This window comes from Lagopus muta, chromosome 1 (genome assembly GCF_023343835.1).
Source record: "Lagopus muta isolate bLagMut1 chromosome 1, bLagMut1 primary, whole genome shotgun sequence".
NCBI lineage: Eukaryota > Metazoa > Chordata > Aves > Galliformes > Phasianidae > Lagopus > Lagopus muta.
The window spans coordinates 61,258,307-61,284,501 of NC_064433.1; the positions used below are offsets into that span (position 1 = coordinate 61,258,307).

A 26,195-nucleotide genomic window follows, 5' to 3' on the forward strand; every position below is an offset into this window, starting at 1 on the left:
AACTCCATTTCATAGCTTAAGCCGCCTGAAGCAGCAGGCTCTCTGGCTGGAGATCTCAGGGGAACATCCTCTGATGAGAGAAAGGCGTGTACCCACCCCACTAGCAAACTGCCTCAGCCGCGAGCGAAGAACGCTCTGCCTCCCTGCCACCCCAAAGCCCTCCTCCCGCTGGCAAGGAAAACCAATGGACTACAGCTGTGCTGGCTCACTTCACAGTAACCTCCTTCGGCACTTGGAAACCGAGCTGGGCAGGCCGACATGCTTGTGGATGGTGACACCTGGTGGTCCCGAGGGGAAAGGCAATGCCTGTCGCCGGGCCCTGACTCCCCTGCGAGGTGTGAGGCTCGGTTCACCCTAGGCTGCCAGAGTGGGAAAGGTTTCTCCTAGTGAAAAGCTAAGGGTTTAACTTAAGCCAGTCAAACTCTCTTCGCTTGGAAAGCTGCACGGAGGGAAAGGATCTGGGTTCAGTTTCAACTCAAAACCTCACTACGAGAAATACTTCAAAGCCCTGGAAATTGTCCAGAGGAGGGCAATGGAGCTGTGAGGGGTCTGTAGCACAAGTCTTATGAGGAATGGCTGAAGGAGCTCGGGTTGTTCAGTCTGAAGGAAGTTCAGGGGAGACCTTATCAGTCTCTACAACTGCCTGAAAGGAGCTTGTGGAGAGGTAGGGGTCATCCCCTTCTTTGAGTTTAGGCCATTCCCTCTTGTCCGATTGCTGTTAAGTTGCACAGGAGGGAGGTGCAGGTTTGGCATTAAGAAAAATTCCTTCTCAGGAGTGGTGCTGCAGTGGCACAGGCTGCCCAGGGAAGTGGTGGAATCCCCATTCCTCATGGTGTTCCACAACCATGTGGATGTGGCACACAAGGACAAGGTCAGTGGGCATGGGGGGGGGGAAGAAGGGGGCAGGGGAGGAGTGGATGGCTGCCAGTCGGACTGGATGATCTGAGTGGTCCTTTCCAACCTTAGTGATTCTGTGATTCTGATATGAATGAGTGCTACTGAGGCAAAAACAGAGACATCTCTTCATCCCAAGAAAAAACTTTGTCTCACGCAGGTACAAGGCATTGCTGGGCAACACGGATCTCCACGGTGCCGCTGAACCAACGGCTCTCATAATCCTCACACAGCTCCGTGCCCAGATTTCATCAGAAACCAGCCGATACTGCAACGCAAAGCAGGCCTTACACAACAGACTGCGGTCGCTGGGAAAGCAAACGTGAATCCTGTCTTCAGCCCTTCAGCCCCAAGCCCAGTCCCTTCCAACCCGTCCTGGCACCACAGCGCGGCTCCTCAGAACGGGGAGAGCCCGTTTTTAACCGACTCGTCCGCACCCGCAGTACGCTCGGACTACGTTTCCCAGCGGGCGGCGGGTCGGAGAACGTGTGGGCCGGGGGCGGTCTTTCCGCTGCCGTCAGGCGGTGGCATAGGGGATCCCTTACGGCTTCCCGGGGGGAAAGGGCGGTGCGGGCAGGCAATGGCGGCGCCGGAACCGGAGCCGGGCGGGCAGCAGGCGGCAGGGCTCGGGCCGGGCGGCGAGAGCCCTCCCGCCAGCCCTCCAGCGGCCGCCATGGGCGACGGGCCGTTGGCCTGGTCCCCGGCTTCGGCCCAGGCGGCCTCGCTGCTGGAGGAGGCGGCGGAGCTGCTGGTGTTGCAGCGGGACTTCGCCGCCGCCCTGGAGCGCTGCGAGGCGGGCTGCGGCAGCCTGGGCCCCGCGCCCGGCCCCGACAGGTGCGAGCCGAGGGGGCTCCGTGCGGTCGTTGTGCCGCTTCTTGTGTTGGGAACTCCGGTTTGAGTGTAGGTAGGAAGTAGGAAGCGTGCGGGTGCCGGCAGTGCTTGCTCCTAAAGAGGGGCTGCGTGCATGCACCTGCCCGGATGTGCTGAATTCCCGTTGTTTGGGCGGGAAAGTAAGGGCAAATTCAGAGAACTACGAAGCACTTCAGCGGGGCTGTAGCTCAGAGGTGGATAACGCGGTTGTAAGAAGCGCTTAGGTAGGTGTGTTTTTTGTTAGCAGTTGTGCGGAAGTGAAGTGCTCCCTTTGCGTGGTGGGCATTCAGGCTCTGGCTGAGATGAACCGATGGAGAGAAGTTCTGTCCTGGGTGCTGCAGTACTACCATCGCCCTGAGCAGCTGCCTCCAAAAATCCTGGAGCTGTGGTGAGTGTGGGCTGCCGCGCGCAGAGAGCCGGCGTTGGTTAGATTTAATAGCAGGTGAGACTTGAATAATTTCTGGTATTCTCGCTTTGTGTGCCGTGAAGGATGAAGGTGGAGCTTGGGGCAGGCCTGTGCTCAGAAAGAAAAATAAACAAAAAGAAAGGCGGTGTTTATTCGGACAGCTTTAAGGGGATAAAGTACAAAACTCTAAGGGAAAGTTGTTCCTCTGGGAAATCTATGTACCTCAGGTGTAAACCTTGGCATGTGTCTTTGTGGGAAGTGCCAGCTGTCTCAAATTCTATGGAGTTATTACCTTCTAATTTCTCTTTCCTGTTTTGCAGTATCCTATTATACGGCAAAGTGAGAGAGCCCCAGCTGATGCTGGAGGTTGGCAGTAGCTGGCTGAGGGACCAAACCAATAAGAGCCTGTCTGAGTATGTCTCATTGCTGGAGCTGTATCTGCTGCACGTGCTGCTTCCACTTGGTCGATTTGAGGGGGCAGAAGAGCTTGTGTACAGCTGTGATGTTCTGGACAGTGAGCAGAAGCTGGCGTTTGTTGAGACCATTTGTGAAAAGCGATGTCAGTGGACTCAACAGGAAGAAATGCACTCAGCTCATGATGAGCAAGAGGATAAAGCAACAGAGACTGTTTTGGGTAGGCTTTCCCTCTGTTGTTTGTATTCCTCTCTCAGATTTCAAGGTTTAAAGGTACATGTATATTAAAGATTACCATCTAGACTGTAATTGGTCATCAACATCCATGCATTCCGTGACATTAACCTATGAACTGTCTGCTCTCTTTATTGTGATGTGTGACAGTCCATTCCAGAAAGTCTGCTTATGCTATAGTGCTGTTGATGACATAGCTTTCACAAGCACTTAGGGCTTTCCAGTGTGTGTGTGGACAGCAAACTGTCACTGGTACATAAAGAGAGCGGGAGCATGTTCCAAAAATGAAAGCTGTTCACAAGCCCAGTGATCACTGAAGCTCTCTCAGGTGTTGATGCCTGAAACCAGATTGAGACCAGTGGCTCAGAAAGGAAGCAGTGCTTTATCTTACCAGTCATGCCCTTAATTTTCGTAATTTCCTTAAATGAGTTGATGGCTTCAGTTCAAATACAGTTGTGCATTGACATCTAGCTTTAACAGATTGCAGAACTACCTGACCAATTGTGTTCATGCATGACTTACAAGGAGTAGCAAGTATTAAGTCTGTATTAATACTAGCGTTAGGCCTTACCAGCCTTAAGGAAGTCATGCTGGGTATCACAGAAGGAGATCGTGATTTGTTTGCTGACAATTATAAAGAATGCTTGTTGCTTCTGTGTGTTCTCTACTTCTGTGTTAGCAGTCAAGCCCGTGTAGAACCAGCCACATCTGGCATTCAAAGATCTGCTTCTCCAGCACTGTAAATCACTGTATCTCCCAGGAGAGAAGCAGGCATTACTGTGGTATAAATTCTCATGTAAAAAGAGTGTAGCAAATAGTATTATGAAATTCCATTCTTTCTCTATTCTCTCTAGGTAGAAATGACAATAAAAAAGACCGCAATCAACCAAAACAGAACATGAAAAACACTTCTCATGTAATCAAGCTAACCACAGTATTTATATTAATTTCTTAGTGTCTGTGTGATTATTTTAATGTTTTTTACGTTGCCCCAACAGCTTTTCTGATCTGTGTTCCAGGTGCTCTGTGCCAAAAGCTCTTGACCATGCTGACTTTGCTACGAAGAACACTAAGGTCCATGTCAAGCCACTTCTATTTACTTCCTTATAAAAAGATGCTCTTGGCTACTTTTCTGCTGTACCTGGTAGTGGTGAGATTAGACCCAGGTAGAGTATTAAGTATTAAGCTCTCTTTTTTTAATATATTTAATTGTGGCTATAGAGAAGAAAACTGCTGTTTTGTAATAGATTAGATCTGTATAAATGTTTCGTCTTCAGAAGAGGCAAAAGTTGTGTAGCTGGGAACCTATTAGTGGAGCTTGTTTCAAATATTTTCAGTTGCAATCCATGTAGAAAGATGTAGCTCTACAAAAGCCAGTTTTCTGCAAACAGTGATTTCATCCTCAGTTCTTTCCAACAGACAAAGTGCTGACAGAGAGAGGCAGGCTGGGATTCCTAGATGCAGCTTCTGCCTCAGTGACTTTGAGGTGCTACAAGGTGAATGCCTCTTAGAAGAGCAACTGTAATTTAGGGCTGACCTGTCAGGGAAGCAGAGAGTTGCGCAGGGCAGCACTGTGGTCGTGCTTTGGATTTTCTTATACTGAGGTCTTATAAGTGATGCCTGAAGCTGTCATAGAATCACTAAGGTAGGAGAAGACCTCCAAGATCATCTGCCCGACCATCTACCTACCACCAATATTTGCCCACTAAACCGTGTCCCTTAGTACAATGTCTCCATGTTTCATGAACACCTGCAGGGATGCTGACTCAACCAGCTCCCTGGGCAGCCTGTTCCAGTGCCTGACCACAGAAGAACTGGCTGGTTGTATGACACAGAGGTGGCTACTGGGCTGTGGAGGGATTGGATGTTTTTTGTACCTGGAGACATCCCTTCTGCTGGGTGGCAGGTGCTCCATAGCTATACTGCAAATAATGTGTTGGAAAATACTGAAAAAATCTTGCTAGAGAAGGGAGCAGTGCCTTGGGTGAGAGCCTGAGTACTGAAGAGAAGGAAAGTAAGACACCTTGGTTTCCATTAACTGTAGCTGAGTTAGTTCTTTCTTGATATGTTTGGTCTGTTTCAAAGGGTAGAACTATCTTTGTTTTGCTCTGCAGCTTCTCCTACATCCCTGCCGTTCATTTGCAAACTGGTGCAACTCTTCAGACAGGCTTGGGCAGCTGTGTTGTCTCCAATCCACAGGCCTCCAATTCAAGACTAAATGTCTTCTGCCTCTGCTCCTGTGTCAGCTTGTCTCGAGGACTTTATGAAGTTCTTCAAAAACTGTTGAAATCGGTGTCCTAGCGGAGATGACCACCTGTGATCTCCTGTACAGTGGTCCTCTCCTTTCTTCAGACAGGAGATGATGGTGTGTGACTTTTGAAGCCATGCCAAGTCTTCCTAACATTGCCTTGGCTATTCAGCACCATTCTGTCCAGCACTGGAGTAAAGCCACTCCTTCTGTAATCTACAGCTGATTAAGATCCTCCTTTTGAAACACTTTGCTTTGGGTTGGCTCTTGAGTGAGAGTTATGTAGATAGTTACGAAGTACGATGCCTGTTTGGAAGATGGTTCCGTCCTTGCAATTACCATGCAGTTCCCTGAACAACTGAAACAGCATTCTTAGAAGCAGGAATGTTAAAGGCAGCGGAGGATCAATACTTAGAGGGAGTATTCTGTTTTGTCTCAAGACATCTCAAATCCCAGTTCCTCTAGCATGGGGCTGAGGACAAGTACATGGGAGAAAAACACTGCAGGAAACAAAGCCTGTTGTCTTTTGAGCACCGTGGTTTCTCTTGTGACTGATGCCCCCTCATACAGGGGCTCTCAATTTTAATCATATCTATGGCAGAAAGCCAAGGTGGTGTGCTGCAAGTACAGCTGTGTTGCACCTACAGTTCTTAAATGCATATTACAGTACCTTGCACTTGCCTGGCCCATAGTAATCTATAGGCACCCGTGCCAGTGGGAATGAATTTTCTTTTAAATTATGTTCCATATTGTTTAGTTGGACCACTGAGGTTGTTGCATTGTTTTACTCTTTCCCTACCTCTTTACGGACCTCTTCCCTACCTATTACTCTTTACCTACCTTTATGAAGATGTCAGAAAGTCCCATTAGGTCTAGAAACCTTCCTCCTATGCCCATGAAGTCCTGATTTACACAGTAACCATTCAGCAATGCTCTATCATTCAGAACAAACAAATCTTTGATAGAAGCTCTGAGATCCCCACAAATGTGGCAAGAAAGTTACTGCCCTTACAGAAGGTCTTACCAGGCTGGCGCTGTTTCTGATCACCTGGGGCAGAGGTTGGAGGTCTGCAGGAGAATAATTAATTCCCATAGATTGACAGCGAGTAAGTGCCAAGGGAGAGAGCACTGACTACTGCAAGATTGCTTCTACTGGAGCAAGCTGCACGTGTGCTGGAGAGAACAAGTCAGAGCCATGTGGCGAATGTAGCCAGCTATCCCAGCATCTGTGCCAGATGATTCAGGCTGACCAGCGTCACCCAAAACTACAGAAACGAAGCCGCCTTCCTGGTGGCCAATTTCTATCCAACACACCAAGCTTGTGTAAAGTAGCCGATGTAGGTCCCACTGCAGTGTCTTACCATGATAGCCTCCTCTGAAGTGATCATTTGTTTCTAGCAATAGCTCTACACAGATAGTGGCCATTTTTGTCTTCTTTACAAGGATAGCAGCCTGTTGGTGCGCTCTGTCACTTTGCAGCCTACCAGACCACTGGTAAAGTCTGTGTCTTTACTGCTAGAAGTCTTGTTCTGTCTGGATTGTTCTAGAGTTATCCTGATAGAGAAATACTCCGGTGTTACTGTGAGATAAAGTGGGGCACCCATGAATGCAGAAAGCAGTCATCACCTTACCTAGTTATCTCAGGTAAACAAAAGATTAAAACCACAAGACACTCCTATCCTCTCTCCCCTGGAATTTTTGTCTCCAGCTGGATTTTACACCAGGACAAGTAGCACATAATGCTTCACCAAATTAGAAATATACATTTATCATATGCTGTGTATACAAGGAGGAGCAGTTCTTGATACTGCTAGATGATTTATGTAATCTGTCAGTGTAGCTATGCTTCCCTACAGCCAGCCCTTGATGAAAAGCCAGGTAGAATCCAACACAGAGGGGCTGGCTGGAGTTGAGTTCCTCCAGAAAGGTGACTGGGTTGCATCTACTGGCCGCCTAGTTGCAAGACCTTGCTCTAAATTAAACCAGTTTATGAAACAATAAATTTCCCATCAAAGTCAGGCTCAATTCTAAACAATACATGATCATTCAGCTAACAACCTCTTTTTTAATCTCAATTTCTGTTAACACTTCCAGTTAAACCGCAGAGCTGCATTTTGGGGATTGGGTTCAGTGGGTAGACCATCTGCTATGTGCAGAGCTCTGTTAAATATCACAGCCATTCATTTACTAAAACTCTATTTGATTTTATTGGTAGGTTAGCAGTCTCTGCTTTTGGGTACTACTGATATTGGATTTGAACTGTGTTTAGCACTCCATGAGAGGGGTGAAGGCGGAAACAACCAATCTTTCTTTTCTTGCAATGACTACTAAACCTGCAATATTAAATTTTCACCATAAAATGACTACTTATTTCCCTCTTTGTAGAGTTGCTTATTTGTGCTGTGATGAAGTGTATCAAAGCTTTAGTATTTAATGCATTGATGCTGTAGAGCCTCAAAACAGTTTCTGAAATGTTTCATACATGTCCTCATTGTACAAGCATCCTGGAATTAGGTAGCAGACTTGGTAGTTAAGTAGAGACTGACAGGCCTGCATTTTCATAGGAGTTCAGAAAGTGATAATTACTTTCTGTGAAAGATGCAATATATGTGTGTGTATATATAGATATGTTTAAAATATATTGAAGTGTTTCTGTGTACTTTGGGATGGCTAAGATCAGAACTACTGAGAATAAATTACCTGGTACTTGTCTTGATCTGTTTTTCTCCGCATTGTTAATGTATCGTGGAGGGAAAAGATGCAGTTGTGTTAATTCTATTGGAATCCTACCATTTAAGGCTTGTTCAGAGAGAATGTGTGTGCCTGTCACGTGCATGCAAACTTCATGCTGGTATGTCCCGATGTAACAGCAAATGTTGTGCTTTTTTTGTTCCGGCATCCTCTAAGTGGATGCACAGAACTTGTGTTAGCCCATAGTGTAGGCAGGTGGAGGACTGAAGAACAGTTGTCTATAACCAGCTGAAGGGGTGTTGCAAAGAAAAGGAGGAAAGAAGATAATCCCATGTACTTTGCCCACAGATGACCAAACAGTTGGTTAGGTGGAATGCCTCATAGTTCAACCTGCTCCCCAACTCATTTCCATTGAGCAACTTGACTGTAAATGAAATGTGGATGTGGAGCTTTTGTTGTCAGCAGGACAAAATGTGAAAATAATGCCACCTTTTGGAAGGACTAAGAAATTCAGAAGTGATAAAAAATCTTAAAAGATGAGTTATTAGTAGCAGATTCACCAGGTGTAAGTGTTTTAATGAAGGAAACGGTTATTGAACAACAGATCTGTTAAATCCTGGTTCAAAATACCTGCTACGATTTAAAAAAAAAAACAAAAAAAAAACCACCATTCAGTAGAGAAAATGAACAGGGAAAATTAGCTTAGGAACAGACTGTAGGGCTGGGAGAAAGCTGGCTGTGATGTAACAGGTGGGTGGGTGCAGTGGTTGCCAAGGAGAAACTGACCTCTCCTGTGACATCACAGGGTCCCAACCAGCACAGTACGAACGCCAACTCTCCTTGCACCAGGTTGCTTGAACAGCAGTAGAAACATCAGTAACCAAAGCTTCTCCTTTCCATCAAGAAAGGAAGCACAGAGGAGGAACCATGGTAACAGACGTATCATTATCTTATTGGACAATGAGCAAGGATTTGGGCCTTTGTTTTTCTGCCTTCTAGGCAAGATATGAGGGACAGGGAGAAGGCTCATGGAAGTATTTTAATTTCAGATTTGAAACTGCAGCTAAGTGAGGGGGACAGAGATGAATGGTCCTTATCTGTGGTCTTCCCAAGCCATCACCATTCTCTAAATCTTTCAAGCAGCATGAACCAGGGAAGGTCTATAATTTCTGTACTGAGTTTCAAGGAGTTCTCAATTGAGAGGTTGGGTGAATCCTACTAAAGGCTTTCAAACTTTGTTTGAAAATACATCCCTGAGTAATGACACGTCTCCCTTGTTCTCCCATTTCAGCGTGAGTGCATCTCTGTCCACATTGGCCAAGCTGGAGTTCAAATTGGCAATGCGTGCTGGGAACTCTTTTGCCTGGAACACAGCATTCAGCCAGATGGCACCTTCAGTGACCCACCCAGCAGCGATGACTCTTTTGCCACATTTTTCAGAGAGACAAGCATGAGTAAATATGTGCCCCGAGCTATTATGGTGGACTTGGAACCAACTGTAGTAGGTCAGTACAGAATGCATCCTGGAAAACTGAAATGAATTAACTCTTCTCTGTGCTGAAGTTCAGACCACTGAATGGCCTGTGTCTTCACCTTTAGGGATGATCCCAGCATCCAGACAGAACTGATACGTTTAGAGGTTTTAATAGCACGTATTACTAAAAGATGTGACTCCCAATGAAAAGGTGAAAACTAACTACGCTCTGTCATGGATGCTTTAACTGATACTAAAATAAAAAGTTTTCTACTCTCCAAACCCATACTGGTTGAATACAATTTGACTTTCTTAAAGAAAGTATTGTTTTCTTCACATTCATGTGGAAAACAAGAACGTGAATAATGAAGTGGGAGTGTCCTGACAGACGTGTTTTTCCTGCACGCCTTATCTCTTCTAATAATTCCCTTGAAGGTTCTGATCAATCTACATCCAATCAGTTGGAAAAGCTGAAATTTTATCACACCATGGCACAAACCTCATCTACTAAATTAATTTATTTGTACAGCACAACCATTTACACTCAGATAGGAGCCCAGTTCTTTGGTCAAAACTGAGATCATCCCAGACACTGCTCATTACCTCTGTACTTGTCATCATCATCCTGCCGCTTACCCCCATGCAGATATTCCATAGCACATGTTTGCCAACATGTGTAAAATGTTCCATTTGTTTTGCAAATGTTATTAACTTTGGTGAACCATCTCTTCTAAGCTTATAATTCTAAGCATACAACTCTTTTTTCCTCTTGTTCAGACGAAGTACGAACCGGCACCTACCGGCAGCTTTTCCACCCAGAACAGCTGATCACTGGAAAAGAAGATGCTGCAAATAATTACGCACGTGGCCACTACACTGTTGGCAAAGACAAACTCGACATGGTCTCAGATCGCATCCGCAAACTGGTACGCAATATTACATTGGAAGCAAGGCCGTTGACGGATGGGAAGTGAAAAAAATGTGCAGTGCTCAGAATAGAGCAACTCAGTTCTTCGATGACCCACCTTAGGTTTCAAATGAGTGAAGACTTCAGTGAAAAATGTCAAATGCTGATGTAGCATTGTTACACTGTCAGAAAAAACCCCAACAGTATTATTCTAGTGATACTCCAGCCTGAGATTTACAGGTGACAGGAGTTTTTACTGGAAAAACTACCCATGTCTGTGTTATGCTTTAGCTGTGGGGGTTGCTATTTCTATCTGAGTGAAATTTGAAGATATATTCACTTACTCTTTCTTTTCTTCTGTTGGCTTTCAGGCTGATGCCTGTTCTGGACTGCAGGGGTTCCTCATCTTCCACAGCTTTGGAGGGGGCACCGGCTCTGGCTTTACCTCTTTGCTGATGGAGCGCCTCTCTGTGGAATACGGGAAGAAGTCTAAATTAGAATTTGCCATTTACCCAGCTCCTCAGGCCTCCAGTGCCGTGGTGGAACCCTACAATTCTGTACTCACCACGCACACCACTCTGGAACACTCAGACTGTGTCTTCATGGTGGACAATGAGGCCATATATGACATCTGCCAGCGAAACCTAGACATCGAGCGCCCAACCTACACTAATCTCAATCGCCTGATCAGCCAGATTGTCTCCTCCATCACCGCATCGCTGCGCTTTGATGGTGCCCTCAACGTGGATCTGACAGAATTCCAGACAAACCTGGTGCCCTTCCCACGCATCCACTTCCCCTTGGTGACCTATGCCCCCATCATCTCTTCTGACAGAGCGTATCACGAGCAGCTCTCGGTGGCAGAAATCACCAGCACCTGCTTTGAGCCCAACAACCAGATGGTGAAGTGTGACCCGCGGCATGGGAAGTACATGGCTTGCTGCATGCTCTATCGTGGAGATGTAGTTCCCAAAGATGTCAACGTAGCAATTGCTGCCATCAAGACCAACAGGTCCCTTCAGTTTGTTGACTGGTGTCCAACAGGCTTCAAGGTGAGAATGCCATGAATTTCTCTTTAAGGGCAAGATCAGTCTAGCTGAAATCTTGTATTTTAAGCTTTAGATCTTGCATGCTTTTCACTTGTGAAAATAAGGTACCAAAGAAAGCTGTGATGGTATAAATTGAGCCCCCTTCCTCCCTCAGGCATCCCGTAGACGGACTCCTAAGTGTTTAAACAAATGTGAGTATATGTAGTATTTTTATATTTAGTAACAGGAGAATGTGGACACTCCTAATCTTTAAACTAGAAGAAACTGCATTCTAGAAGAAAGATTAAGGTACAGCTTATGTTCTAAAGGTGCCACTGAGAGTGTGCTCCATGAGATTCAAACATACCAGAAGAATAACCCAAAACAGTGTCAACTATATATTGTTGCAAACTGAAACATTTATGCTGCATCTCCAAGAATGCCAGTTTTGCCAACAGTGCCAAAACCTTTTTGTTTTTCTTCACTTAGTCTTATTCAGGTTATTGAGAGTAGGAATTGATTTGCACCCAAAACACTACATTGAGTGACTTAAAACTTAACAGAGATTTACTGTTCCGGTCAGGTTCTCTCCTTACCTCCTTTCCTTCTCCTGACCAGTGCTTTACAGCTTTCTTAACCTCAGCTTTTTTCTTAACCTATTGTAACTGTAATGCTATAATATGATGGGGAAGCACAGCAATAATAGCGGGGTGGCACAATCCGAGGCTGCAGCAAATGAAGACAAGCCCAAATGCAGCAGCTAGGGATGCAGAAATAAAGGAAGACAACTTGCTTATCTTTGGAAGGCCTCAGTTAGGCAGGAATCTCCAGCAAGATGCCCCTAACCCACTGCCAACCCTTAAATGAGATCTGGGAAGGGATGGATCCTGGCTCTACACACTCTGGTCACTCAGGTACACTATATGCACCTGATCTCCCCTGGGTTGGCCCTGCCTTCCCACCAGCTGCTCAATCACTGTTTCAGGCCATGAATTAGCATTTCTACTACTAATAGAAGCCTATTTGTGTAACTCTTTTCACGGAACCATTTTATCTGCTCTTTGCAGGTTGGGATCAACTATCAGCCACCTATACCTACACCTGGGGGAGACCTAGCCCAGGTTCAGCGAGCAGTCTGCATGCTCAGCAACACCACAGCTATTGCTGAGGCCTGGGCAAGGCTTGACCACAAGTTTGATCTTATGTATGCCAAGAGAGCCTTTGTTCATTGGTATGTAAGTGAAGGCATGGAGGAAGGAGAATTTGCAGAGGCCCGAGAGGACCTGGCTGCCCTGGAGAAGGACTACGAAGAAGTGGGAACTGACTTATTTGAGAATGAAAATGAGGCAAGGGAATATTAACGTCCACTTGGCCTTTTTTTTCTGTGCATAAAACACTTTGTCTTTCTCTGTGCATATGATTGTCTCCGTGTCTCTTTATTTCATATAGCTACATTTTTGCTTGTCTCACACACAGTATGTTTTTGGCCTCACCTGTAGTACTGTGTCCAGGCATGGGGCCTCCAGCACAAGAAGAATGTGGAGCTGTTGCAGCAGGGCCAGAGGAGGTTATGAAGATGATCTGAGGGCTGGAGCACCCCTCCTATGCAGAAAGGCTGCAGGAGCTGGAGAAGAGAAGGCTCTGGGGAGACCTAATAGTGGCTTTCCAGTACCTAAAGGTACTTCCAGGAAAGATGGGAAGGGCCTTTTCACAAGGGGCAAGAAAACAAGAAATAAGAAAACTAAAATAAGGGAAATTTAGATTAGATATTAGGAGGAAATTCATTACTCTGAGGTTAGTGAGGGCCTGGCACAGCTGCCCAGAAAAGCCGTGGGTGCCCCATCCCTGGAGGCATTCAAGGCCAGGCTGGATGGGGCCCTGGGAAGCCTTGGCTGGTGGGTGGCAGCCCTGCCCGTGGCAGGGAGTTGGAACTGAATGGGCTTCAAGGTCCCTTCCAACCCGAGGCATTCTGTGATTCTATGATTAATTCTAATTTCACTGCCACTTTATTAGACTGTAAACAGGGTAAGTTCTTCACTGTTGAATCACAAGGCAGTAAGTGTGAGATACATCACCAGCTAATCATTGCTCACTTTGCTTTTAGGGGCAACACACTTCCTATTTTTTTGCTAATATATCCTGCAAGGAATTTTACTTGTAGATCCCTCATCTTCTACACTGTCATTTATTCAACACAAAGATACAGTCATGTACCTGTAATATCACTTGAGGAGTTCTGTTGCTTCAAAATATCCCCTGCCATTACTACAGACACTACGTGAAGGAAAGTTTCTTGCCCTTAGTCTTTATTTCATACTAATAACAAACATAATGTTTGTAAAGCTGTTCCACTCTAAGATGCTTTGAGAACTCTGTCAGTGCTGAGAACATACAGCTAGTGCCCTGTTGCCTTGGTTCTACAAAATCCACAGCGTGGGGTGGTTAGAAATGTTGCTAGGTGCCAAGAGTAGGAACACAATCCAGATTCTCTTAGCTTCAGCAGAAATTTAGAGTATAGTATGCTTGTGCAGCTGTGGTGCAGCTATCCTAACTGGTCTGGAGGCATAAGTATGCTGACAATTCTGTTGCAGTGCTAAGTGAATAACATCTATGAGTCAAGAGCCTTAAAACATGGCAATGCTGGACAAAGCCTTCACCAGTTTCATCAGACTTACTGAGGTACAATAAATCAGAACAGTGACAAGGAATGTGTGTTGTAGACACGGGTAGGATGGTACGGCTTCGCAGTTTAGCCTCAAGTTAGCAACCCCAGTTGCTTTAGGGTAGTAGAACGTTGCATCACTAAGACACAACAGGCAGATGGCCTGCTGCAGTCTGAGGTAAACCAGGTAACAAAGGAATAGGACAAATCTTCAATGCTGCTGACAACAGATCATGAGAAGTGGCTGGCTAATCTTGACCTGCATCTTAGAACGGCAGCAGAAGCTACTGGATGTTACATATAGGCGAAAGGGGAGTTTTGGGGTCTTGCTTTGAATGGGAGACATCAACAGAGAGCAAAGGGGGTGCTGGGTTACCTTGGATGTTAACTGAAGCTGACATCACCAAATAAAAGCATAAGAATCAGGAGAACAGGGACAGTGGGAAAAAGCAGATGGCTTGTGCATCTACTTAAGAAGGGCAGAGGAAAAGTAATAGAAGGAAAAAATAAAAATTGCAACTGCTTAGGTGTAACTGCCAAGCAGCCCTGCTATGAATAACACCTGAAGCAAGACAGCCCTGCTGTGATGACATCACCATGCATGTTTGACTTGCTTCTGTACTCACACTTATCTGGAAGGTTTCCCTTAACCCTGATGAAGAGACATCCTGGAGGGGATGGAGGACAGAACAAGGTCTTTTAATATACATCACAATACTATTGGAACGATAGATTTGTTAGTGATCTTTAATACATTTCTTTGAAAAGAGAGTTTTATTTGAAGCATACACTCATCATATACTACTCCAGCATGGCTACAGAGATGCATTATGTTTTACTCAAACTGTTGAGAGGAACATTGCCCTCCTTCTGGCAGCTCAATCTGCATTAGATTTGCTAAAGAATCTAAAGAAAAAGCAGACATCATAGAATGGCCTGGGTTGGAAGGGATCTTAAGGATCGTCAAGTTCCAACCCCCCTACCACAGAAACACCATATCCAGAAACGTCACTGATGTAGATTACCTTTTTATCTTCAAAGTGAATAACATTGGTCTTTGTAATGCTATAGTGGGATGATAATAACAGGGTGGCAAATTCTTCAGCTGTAGCAAATGAGAACAAGCCCAAACACAGTAGCCACGGCTGAAGAAACAAAGGAAAAGAGCTACTTACTCTTGGACAGCATCTCCACTGCCAACCTTAAATGAGGCCTGAGAAGGAATGGATTCTGGCTCCACCCCTTCCAGTCACTCAGGTGCACTGCTTCTAATTCTACAATTTATAACATCTATAGAAATGATAATATGGCAATTTTTATTAAAAAAAAAGCAAACAACAACAAAACAACACAACTTTTGAAACTGTATTCCAAGAGGTATTTTGTGTTTCTTTATTTAAACTTTAAGTTCCAGATTATTCAAAATGCTATTTTCAGAGAAATGTCTGTTTTTAAGTAGGAATTGGGTTTTGTGTGAGGGTTGAGGTTTTTTGTTGTTGCACCTTTAAGAGGCTGATTTTGATAGTAGCATCAGCAGATGGAGGTAATAACTCACAACTGTATTTCTGTGTTGTCACCATGTAGCACTCCCTCCTCCCCAGAAGTGTTTGACCAGTGAGAAATGACCCAGAGTCTACTCAGTGGGTCCTGGACAAGTGAGCAGTAAAATTAGCACTAATTCCAAGAGGTGCTCTCAGTGCCTGTCCGCAAGAGATGAGAGGGGGAACAGAAGAGCAGGGAAAGTGCAGATACGGACAAAATTGCAAATGTTTTGGTGATTCATGGAGCTCTGTTGGCTTTTGTAGCTGTGATATTTGACACGATGACTTAAACAACGACTAAGATGTTCTGGGTAGTGGACTTGCTTTGAGATCTTTTCCTGATGTGATTCTCTGTACAGATGATCTATTTGGTGGAGCTATGACTATTCACATTTCAGATTGCCCAGAATACTGAGGATTGTCTGGAAAGTTACCAGCTCCTTTGGAAGAAGAACACTAAACCAAAGTATTCTTTAGGGTTAAAGTCACTGCCTGATGATTTCCTGGAGAAGTGTGAGAATCAGCTTAAACAAAGCAGCAGGTAAACTGCCACGGGAATTTGTCCTCTTTAAAAAATATCTTGGCTCCAGAAATCTGAAGCTTTCCCAGCCAAAACCAGAGGTGTTAAATTTGCAGGTTTGTGTAAAGAACACCCAAACAAGAGCATACCAGTGTTAAGTGCAAACTTATGAAAAGTGGCATGAACTACTTCACGCTGTTAAAATGTAAGATTTAAAGCAAAAGGTACATGCTGGTTGCCAGCAATGGCAGAACAATCTGTTGATATCATCACGTCAAGGTAGACTAACCTAAAATTTAGTAATTGTAAATTTAAATTTCTGCATATTAACATAATTATCTACAGTATATTTTTAACATCATACTCAGATTCAAGAAATTAAGTGTACCTTTCTCTTTGTGACGTAGGAGCTGAAATCATGAGGATTTATCTGTCCCCTGAGAGAAGCAGCTTCTTTCCAATGCTGAGCTAGTGTAGAAGGAGCAAACAATGTGATGGTGGAGGCAACTGTCCTAGTTCAGACTGCAAGCATGTGTTTGATGCCTCCAGCTATTTCTCGCAATAAGCGATGCAATAAGAATCAAATTCCTTTCTGCATTTGAACAGACAAGTCAGACTTCATAATGAATGCTGCACCATGCTGCTGACAGTACAGCCCAGATGACTGTATGGAAGGAGAACCAACAGAACTAATTGAAACATTAACAGAGAAGCAGGAATATGGACAGAAAGAGGTCAGCCCAACATTTAAGAGCATTGGCAGAAGAGACTTCAAAATGGGAAGCATATTTACTTTCCATTTCTCTGTTTCTGTCTTTTCTTCTGTTCTCCTCTTTCCCACTCATTCATTCCTTTATGATCTCTGTATTCCATGCTGGAATGTAGGAATGGCTCTTGTCTACACATGCATGCTGGCAGAACAGGGAATTGGGGTAGCATGTCACTTGTATGTGACGCATATTTATATAGCACTCAGAAATTATAGTGTGAGGCATGTTACATGGCCACATTCAGATTTAAGAATCATGCAGAATCAGAAGCGTCTAAATGTGAAATGTTGGGGTGTATCTGAGCCCAGCCTGCCTGGATGAAGTTGCATATTTGGGGCAGCTGGGAGGGCAGAAGGCGGTGATGCGGTAGGCTGAACTGTGGAGTCTGTGACCTATTGCCCAAAGCACTGTGACTCTGATGAGCAGAAGCAGGTGTCCAGCGAGGTTCAGTGCAGGGCTCTGCAAAAAACCTGCCATCACTGATCCGAGAGGGAAGGAAACACCATTGGAGACGCCATGGTAAGGGGGGATGGATGTGGGGTCACCAGTCATACCACCAGGGACCGGGAGGATGACGGGCAAGGGTAGTCAGGGGGATCTGCCATTATCACCAGCTTGTGCCACAGAGTCTGATCTCACTCACGGGTTATGATGTTAAAGGTCAGGAAAGCTGTGTCGGAATATCTCACTGCGGCTGCAAGGCACACAGAGACACAGTTTTCTTCAGAGTCTCTAATTAGTGGAATTATAAAATGAAGTTGATCTGGAGTTTTGGTTTTCTAGTAATCTCTGTTGTGACTACGTTTTCTCAATGCATGTTCATTTTCATATGAAATAATAATCCTTTTCCTTACATTTGTGCCTGTTTTACATTAATTTAGCCCTGATGTCTGTACTGTTCACAGTTACACAATGTATGTGTTTCTGGAGTGCAGGAAGGTTTCTATATGTTTATGTGTTTAAGTAAGTAAAACAGAATTTTGTCTTTTTTTTTTTTTAATAAATCCATAGAAATTGCTCAAACCCTCTTATAAAGTGAAAAAATAATTTCACCTGGTACACCAATTTATGTCTATAGCTGTTGTATTTTAGTGTAGAAAACTATGTGATAAAGCTCTTTTCCAAACGTGGTGATTGTGTGTGCCTTTACAGCTGCAAAACAAGAAAGCTTATTTCAAAGGCAAAGTACATACACTTCCATGCACTTGCCATGCTTTAAAGCAGACTCTGTAAAAGTCAGGTTCACAATTTGTGAGATACGTCCTAGTACGTTAGTGATGCAGTGTGAAATGTGAGTTTGGAGGAGGCTCAAAATTGAAATACCACACAGAGATCAGCTTGCCCATCTTGTGATTCTGAAGAAGGGCCATTCTTTTTCCTATCAGAAGTCTAACATTATTTTAAGAGCTATTTACTACTCAAAATTAGAAATCTCTTTGTTACTGTCTTCTTTACTTGCCAGAATATTTCCAAGCAATTGCTGGGTTAGGAAGAAACAGGGGTTGAAGCCAGGAGTCATGGCAGAAAGCCTTGCCCAAATGCAGAGTTAAGACGCTGCGTCAAGCCAGTGGAAGTGGAAGCCCTGTCTGAAAGGAAACAAACTAGGTCTACAGTTTTCATCTGTGGTCCTATGCTAAGCTCTACAGTATCAACTTAGTTGTTCTAAGACAACACACACACACACGCGTGCATGCACACAAATTGATTCCTCTACTGATTTGAGAAAAGCTTCCAAGTGTTGCTTGGCTCTTAATTGTAGCTTTGCTCCAAAGGAGAGTCTATTAAAAAGTTACCTTGCCTCATTTCTGTGTTTAAAAGACAGAGCTGCTCTTTTTCTTGCTGTCAGCCTTGTAGATTCACACTGGGATCTAACTGAAAGGCAAGAGCCTGTCCTGTGCCAAATCAGCATTAATTGTACTCACTAGACCCAATCTAACCTTCAGTGTTTCCTGAGTAATCCTCCAGATTGCAACTCCATTGCAGCATACTAGCCTATGCAGATGCACCAGCACTCACTTTTGCAAAACTTAACTGAAAAAAACAAGGTTGCACAAGTGTGCTTGAAAGTACATTACACACGCTTTTGCAAATGAATTCTCACAGTCACCAACTTAAAATGAGCACTGAATGGAAGTAAAATATTTCCTTGGATGAAATAATTAGATTGGTTTTCTATATTCATCTGAACTTCTGCAAATGGCAACCTGTGGCAGTAGTGACTTCTAAAATACCACATGCTTCTGAAAAAATATGTTTAGTTTTGTTTATAAAATGCAAACACTGAAAATTGGTGAAGAAAACTGCCCTAGAGATGATGCTGGTCGTGCATTCTGCTGGAGGATTTGTTTTTTGGGGAAGATACATTTAACTGTCAGATCATGGGACGATTTTGCAGGATAAGCAGTTACAGAATTTGAGAGCAAAAACAACAGAAAGTTAACTGGCCACATCTGCTCTTACGTAATCAAATATATATCTACACTGCAAACTGAAAATGACTAGGGACCACTCTCTTGCCTTGAGGCAGCTAGGATGGCCTGCTTTGTATTTATGCATCTCTTGCATATGCATCTCTTTCCCCCTCCAAAACCAGGCAGTGGTCAGCTAGCTGCTCACTGAAAACCATTCTCAACAATGAGCTATCCTTGAACGGTGCCCAAACAATACCTGAGAAAGTAGGAGCTGGCACAAGCCAAAATTGTGCCAGAGTATGTATTAATTATCAATCAGTACAGGCTACCGTCTCTTACTCACTAGCATAGATAGGGCCAGTGATACCACAAATTTGGAGCACAGAAGATTATAATTACAACTGCTCCAAAGCAGAAAATGAGGTTGAAAAACTTCATGTGGTCTGTAACCACATTTTCTTACAAAACTGCCTTTCCTTCATGCGATGTCATGTTAGTCTGGACCAACTCAGAAATCTCTACTTTGTAATTTTCTTTCTGAATTTATGAAATCCAGTGCCAGGCCCCTGTACTCTATGTGTTGAGGCTTTTCAGCAATTGCATCTGCTTAGTTAAGCCTAGTGTTACATATGTTGTGTTCCTTTCATTGAAGTTCCAGGCTACCACAGGAATTATACTCAAAATTATGTAAGTAAGCATATTCCATTCTGTCATATTGACTTAATTAAGCAGTGAACCTGCAGTGTAAAATTCACAGCTTGTTCAGGATCTTGAAAGAACATTAGTTTCAACCAAAAGAATCTGAAAACATTTCCTGAGGTGAATACTGCTGAAAGCAGTTCCTCCAAGTTTGCATTCTGGTGTGCTATCAGAGGGTAAAAGGATCAAAAGACATCACCCGTCTTGGGTTTCATACGGTTGAAAAATACCATATGACTGTGTCAGGTTCCAGCCAGAAGTAAAAATAAAGTGGGATGTGTTCCTCTGCATAGCCAATTCATAGGAGGAAAGGCAGGCTTTGTAGAACTGAAATTATTATTTATTGCTTGCTTTCATGTATCACAGCACAGAGACCTCAATTTTTAAAAAGTCTGTCCCAGTCATTGGTCTGTATATGTGCAATCTCAATCATGATGTTGAACAAACAAGTGAAATACTGCCAGTGACAACTAAATATACATATATATACATTTTAAAGTAATATTCTGGGAAAAAGTAACTTAGGAATAAGGAATATTAATGCACACTGATTTTCCTGACCTTATTTCTCTGCTCTCTCCCTTTAGCGTGAGTGCATCTCTGTTCATGTTGGCCAGGCTGGAGTTCAGATAGGAAATGCATGCTGGGAACTCTTCTGCCTGGAGCACGGCATTCAGCCAGATGGCACCTTCAAGGATCAGCACAATCAGCTCAACAACGATGACTCTTTCACAACATTTTTCAATGAAACTGTCAGTGGGAAGCATGTGCCACGAGCTGTAATAGTGGACTTGGAACCAACTGTAGTAGGTCGGTATCAGCGTGCAAAATGAAAAAGGGTTACTCTTCCTAAGTATCACTACTGTGTGTCACCAGGCTGGAACAAAGAAGCACATCCTTTGTACCATGTCTACCATGAGACTTCATGAAATTAATTTTTCTGTGACATTGAATGTCACATTCTGTCATGATGCTATTATCTCTACGGGTGTTACAGACCTAGGAATGGCAGGATCCCCAGCAGTTTAATAGCTAGTATATACAGTTGACTCTTCTTTGCAGAAACTCTTAATTCTTGATTTCCTTTATCATGACATTTTTGTCATCTGAATTCTGCTTTTCTCCACTTCGGATTCAAAATGGGAACTGGCATTTTCCTTTCAGGAAAAAATGGGTTTCCTTAAAATTAGGAACTAGATTTTCTTCTGCCTTATTTTTTTTTTTCTTTCCTGGTAATCTGTCCTTTTGTCAATACAACTAACTAACAAACTCTTCTTGAGAGAATAACAGCTTTGGCAGATGCCTCACAAAAATAAACAATGCCACAACAACAAGGACAAAAATTCTTAGGGAAGTTTTCTCTGTTAGTTTTCCCCTCTCAGTCAGCGTATGTTTTTTTGGGTCATTTTTTGGGTCATGACCTCCCACGACTGAAAGCTGGCACCGCTGCCAACAACAACCAGCTTGTTGGCATTGGAGCGTGGTCGTGCAACCTCTTATAATTTCTCTTTCTTGGTCAGACGAAGTGCGGGCTGGCACCTACAGGCAACTTTTTCATCCAGAACAACTGATCACTGGAAAGGAAGATGCGGCGAATAACTATGCTCGTGGACACTACACTGTTGGCAAAGAAAGCATTGATATCGTGATTGATCGTGTTCGTAAGCTGGTAAGTCCCAGTAGTTTTTTTTATCAGTGCTTTGGTTCCACTGAAGGAAGAAATGCACTATAGGAAATGTGAATCAGTTCAGAAAGGAGACTGCAAGACCTACAGAAAGATCATTACCACTCTAAGAAAGACCAATAGAGACCTCCCAGTTGCATGGCTTCAGATAGTCTGAAAAGATGCTTCTGAATATGTAATTTTTCATCAATTCTATGCAAGTCATCAGCAATTCTATGCAATTAATCAGCAATTCTATGATTTTATCATTAGCATAGCTCTAAAATACCAACACTGACATAGAAGTATGGATTACGTAGTTCAGTGTTGCTGGTTTCAGTTAGATTAACTGAAAGAACTGTGGACTTCAGGGAGAGAAGTTCACTGTTAAGACAATAATTTTTATGTCAAAAGCCAAGCCAGTGAAAGAAGAAAAAAAATTACCATCAGCTCTTTCTTAAGAAATATTGAGCTGAAATATGTGCTGTATATTGCTGACGATTGCTCTCTCCTTCATCTCAGAATAAACAAATGCATTAGATGTAGTCTTTTACTTCTTTTTCGGCCCTGATTCATTCACTTTATCTTTTGGTTTCTAGGCTGATGCCTGTTCTGGACTGCAGGGGTTCCTCATCTTCCACAGCTTTGGAGGGGGCACTGGCTCTGGCTTTACATCTTTGCTGATGGAGCGCCTCTCTGTGGATTATGGAAAAAAGTCTAAACTAGAGTTTGCTATCTACCCAGCTCCTCAGGTCTCCACAGCTGTGGTGGAACCCTACAATTCCATCCTTACCACACACACCACTCTGGAACACTCAGACTGTGCCTTCATGGTGGACAATGAGGCCATATATGATATCTGTCGCAGAAACCTAGACATCGAGCGCCCAACCTACACTAATCTCAATCGCCTGATCAGCCAGATTGTCTCCTCCATCACCGCATCGCTGCGCTTTGATGGTGCCCTCAATGTGGATCTGACAGAATTCCAGACAAACCTGGTGCCCTACCCACGCATCCACTTCCCCTTGGTGACCTATGCCCCCATCATCTCTTCTGACAGAGCGTATCACGAGCAGCTCTCAGTGGCAGAAATCACCAGCGCCTGCTTTGAGCCCAACAACCAGATGGTGAAGTGTGACCCGCGGCATGGGAAGTACATGGCTTGCTGCATGCTCTATCGTGGAGATGTAGTTCCCAAAGATGTCAACGTAGCAATTGCTGCCATCAAGACTAAGAGAAATATCCAGTTTGTTGACTGGTGTCCAACAGGCTTCAAGGTGAGAATGCCATGAGTTTAACTTTTAATGTCCGGCTGAAATCTTGTATTTTAAGCTTTAGATCTTGCACGCTTTTCACTTGTGAGAAAAATGAACCTACAAAAGGTTTATGGGTATAAAATATGCGCTTTCTCCTTCAGAAATCCTAATGGCACAGATCTGTAAATATTTACAAGTAGAAATCTAGCTGTATAAGTTCAAATCTGAAGTCATATTACCTTCAGACCTGAACTGTGAAAAAGCCAGTGACTGTGCTCTCTGAAGCAACAAAACTAAGGAAATACCGAAGTCAATACATTCAATAAAGGAAATACTGGTACTCAAGAAGCTGTCAGCTAACACTCTCATACAGAAGTACTACGTGGCCTCTCTCCTTTGGCTCCATAGAACGTTGACAAACATCATTTCTACAGCAATACATCTGTCATGCAAATATCTAGTTTAGAAACCGAGTACTTTTAACTGGGAACCAACTTTCCATATTAGTTAGCATCTTGTTGAAACAGTATGTTTGGTGTTGAGTAGCTGTTAAGAAAGCTAGGAAGTTTCAGTGTACATTAAACAGAATAAGTGTACAGCAATTAAAATGATTATATATCGTGTATAACCTTATTATGTTTTATTGTATTTGCCATTTGATAGTGGTACCATGCTATCACAGCATCTGTGACTTTATTAATTTTTTCAACTTCCTGACTACATTCTGCCCTTGCCTTTTTCATGCTTCTCTCATATTCCTACTTCCAGGTTGGGATCAACTATCAGCCTCCTACAGTAGTTCCTGGGGGAGACTTAGCCCAGGTTCAGCGAGCAGTCTGCATGCTCAGCAACACCACAGCTATTGCTGAGGCCTGGGCAAGGCTTGACCACAAGTTTGATCTTATGTATGCCAAGAGAGCCTTTGTTCATTGGTATGTAAGTGAAGGCATGGAGGAAGGAGAATTTGCAGAGGCCCGAGAGGACCTGGCTGCTCTGGAGAAGGACTATGAAGAAGTGGGAACTGACTCATTTGAAGATGAAAATGATGGAGAGTAATTTTAAAATACATCTTGTTCCTAGTGAGCACAGAATTGTCTCTGCATCACTGTACTGCGTATGTCTATGATTATGTCACACCTTTGTAATATACACCAATATAGGAGGAGTCACGTAAAGACATTTTTTTGTTCTATGAATCACAGGCAAATTGTCCTGTAAGGTATGATTGTCCTGTAAGATATGATGATCGTATCTTCATTATGGTAGTAACGCTCCACCATTCCCAGCAATGTACAAAGACTTGCTCTCCTGTTAGTGTAAGCTTTTAAAAACTCTAACACATGTTAAAACATGAAAATCCAATATATACAAGCTTCTAATGGATTACAGCGAAATGCCATAGTTTTCAAATTTAAATTTGACATACCTTTGCCTTTTGCTTGTTGGCATGTCAAAAAACAATGGAAATGGAGAAATGGTTCCTCTGCTCTGTGCTTCATTATCCTCTAAATGATCTTCAACTGATGGACATAAAATGGACATTAACAGAAAAAACAAACAAACAACTTATTAGTAGTCAGCATGCATTCACCAAGTCATGTCTGAATAATCTGATAAACTTCTATGACAAAATGACTGTCTTTGTAGACTAGGGGACAGCAGTGAATATAGTCCACCTAGACCTTGGTAAGGCTTTTAATGGTCTCTGGTCAGATCTTCAAGATTCTCAAAGAGAAGCTGCCAAAGTGCAGGCTACGTAAGTAGACACTGAAATGGATTGAAAACTGGCTGAATGGCTGAGCCTAGAGGGTGAGAGGAATGGCAGATATGCCAGAGGGTCATGCTGCTCCAGGTAGCACTGTTTGAGCTGGAGAGTTGGACCAGTCAACCTCCAGAGGTCTGTTCCAACCTTAACCATCCTGTGATTTTATGATTCTGTTATCTTCCTCACGTAGAGATTTCTATTTATGTTGACAGTTACAGTGTGCATGATATGCATTTAATTATCCAGATCACTAAAATGCTGAACTGTGCACTTACAGAATACCAGAAATGCCTCTCTTTAGGAAAATATCCCTATTCAGGATATACTTGATTATGTATTTAAACTGAAGCAACAGGAAAGAGTGTTACTCAACCCAATGGGATTTAGACTGTTAGACTCCTTGTTATCTCCTATACTGGAACCAAAGCCAGAAACAGGAAACTTTACACATAGGACACTGTTAAAAAAGAAATGGTGACAAAATTGGCAGACAAAGTGCTTGCTTTCTTGAAAAACTGCTGAAAATGATACGATGAAGAAGTGAGAAGACACCAATCCAGAGTGTAGTACATTATAAACTCTAAACCATAGGATGTGGAGTTCTTAACTCCCAGAATGCTTTTCAAATCTCATCCTGATTATCAATTTTATGGTTTATTTTATTTTATTTTATTTTATTAGCATGGACACTTAGGAATCAGGATCCCAATTTTCTCAGTAGTCAATGAACTCTTTAGAAATATTTGGAGGTTACTTTAAAAGTGCTATGGCAGTTACCAGGAGCAAGCAGGTTTTGTCAAAGTGGCACTACCCCATGACATTCAACAGGCAGTGTATTTGGATCCAAACACTTTATCTACTCACTTCTAACCATCTCTTCATCTAAGTGTATTTCCCAGGCTCAGACACCTGCCCAGTACATTTTGGAACTGGAGTGTCACAACTGACTTCCACAGGCAAGCCCTACAATATTATTAAATAAGACATAAGCTCCATTTAATCTAGTAACCAGATTCTCAAAGAGGTCATTACCAAAAGCCATGGCAGCTGCATGGTCCTTCACTGCTTTACACAGATCTAGCTCCTAGTTAATCTCCGGTGTCAGTTTGCACTCCGCTTAGTTGGTTTAACTGTTTCAAGGCAGCGTACAGCTATGCAGTTCTTATCCTTCCTCTCACTTTTATCAAGCAGACTCCACACAAACTAGTAATACAGAGTGAAAACCACTAACTCTGTCATTACCAAAATGATTCACAATTCCACAGGAAAGATGTTGATTCATTTGTACTCTTCTCCCCTCTACAGGCCTCTACAGGTACCCTTGTCTGTCCATGTGACAGCTCAGGAAGCTTTTCACTGCCACTGCTACCTTGGCTGAAGAGCTCTTGCTGTGAGGGCCAGGCTGTATGAGCAGGGTCTCACTCCTGGGCTCCCAAAGGCTCCATCTATTTCACGCAGATAGCAGAACACCTACTTCACAGGTGGCAGGAAGAGGGGAAATGGCCTCAAGTTGCGCCAAGGGAGGTTTAGGTTGGATATCAGGAAAAAACTTCTTTATAGAAAAGGTTGTGAAGCACTGGAATAGGCTCCCCGGGGGGGTGGTTGAATCACCACCCCTGGATTTGTTTAAAAACCATTTGGATGTGGTGCTCAGGGACATGATTTAGCAGAGGGTTGTTAGAGTTAAGGTAGTTTGGTTAGGTCATGGTTGGACTTGGCAATCTTTAAGGTCTTTTCCA

At 43.5% G+C, this 26,195-nt stretch overlaps 3 protein-coding genes and 1 long non-coding RNA gene across 5 annotated transcripts; 3 read left to right on the forward strand and 1 right to left on the reverse strand.

The window, feature by feature from the left end:
• Nucleotides 1-1,418: 1,418 nt before the first annotated feature.
• PEX26 (peroxisomal biogenesis factor 26) lies at nt 1,419-7,436 on the forward strand. 2 transcript variants are annotated; one of them, XM_048967160.1, is made up of 5 exons: nt 1,419-1,728; nt 2,009-2,152; nt 2,491-2,804; nt 3,838-3,984; nt 4,933-7,436. In XM_048967160.1, the coding sequence occupies exons 1-5, from the start codon at nt 1,475-1,477 to the stop codon at nt 5,034-5,036; spliced, it is 963 nt and encodes a 320-aa protein (XP_048823117.1). In that variant the 5' UTR covers nt 1,419-1,474; the 3' UTR covers nt 5,037-7,436. The 2 variants fall into 2 exon arrangements, with proteins under 2 accessions (XP_048823117.1, XP_048823125.1); XM_048967168.1 differs by having other exon boundaries at nt 1,420-1,728; nt 2,012-2,152.
• A 457-nt stretch (nt 7,437-7,893) lies between these two features.
• Nucleotides 7,894-12,581, forward strand: LOC125703045 (tubulin alpha-2 chain). Its single transcript, XM_048967023.1, has 4 exons — nt 7,894-9,262; nt 10,009-10,157; nt 10,510-11,190; nt 12,234-12,581. The coding sequence occupies exons 1-4, from the start codon at nt 9,208-9,210 to the stop codon at nt 12,525-12,527; spliced, it is 1,179 nt and encodes a 392-aa protein (XP_048822980.1). The 5' UTR covers nt 7,894-9,207; the 3' UTR covers nt 12,528-12,581.
• On the reverse strand, nt 9,289-22,208 carry LOC125703143 (uncharacterized). The gene is made up of 3 exons (XR_007380779.1): nt 22,106-22,208; nt 10,483-10,583; nt 9,289-10,062 (listed from the first exon to the last, which is right to left on the reverse strand). It is a non-coding gene; the product is annotated as an uncharacterized LOC125703143 (long non-coding RNA).
• On the forward strand, nt 17,032-24,326 carry LOC125703037 (tubulin alpha-4 chain). The gene is made up of 5 exons (XM_048967014.1): nt 17,032-17,178; nt 20,357-20,579; nt 21,290-21,438; nt 22,032-22,712; nt 23,460-24,326. The coding sequence occupies exons 1-5, from the start codon at nt 17,176-17,178 to the stop codon at nt 23,745-23,747; spliced, it is 1,344 nt and encodes a 447-aa protein (XP_048822971.1). The 5' UTR covers nt 17,032-17,175; the 3' UTR covers nt 23,748-24,326.
• Nucleotides 24,327-26,195: the final 1,869 nt, after the last annotated feature.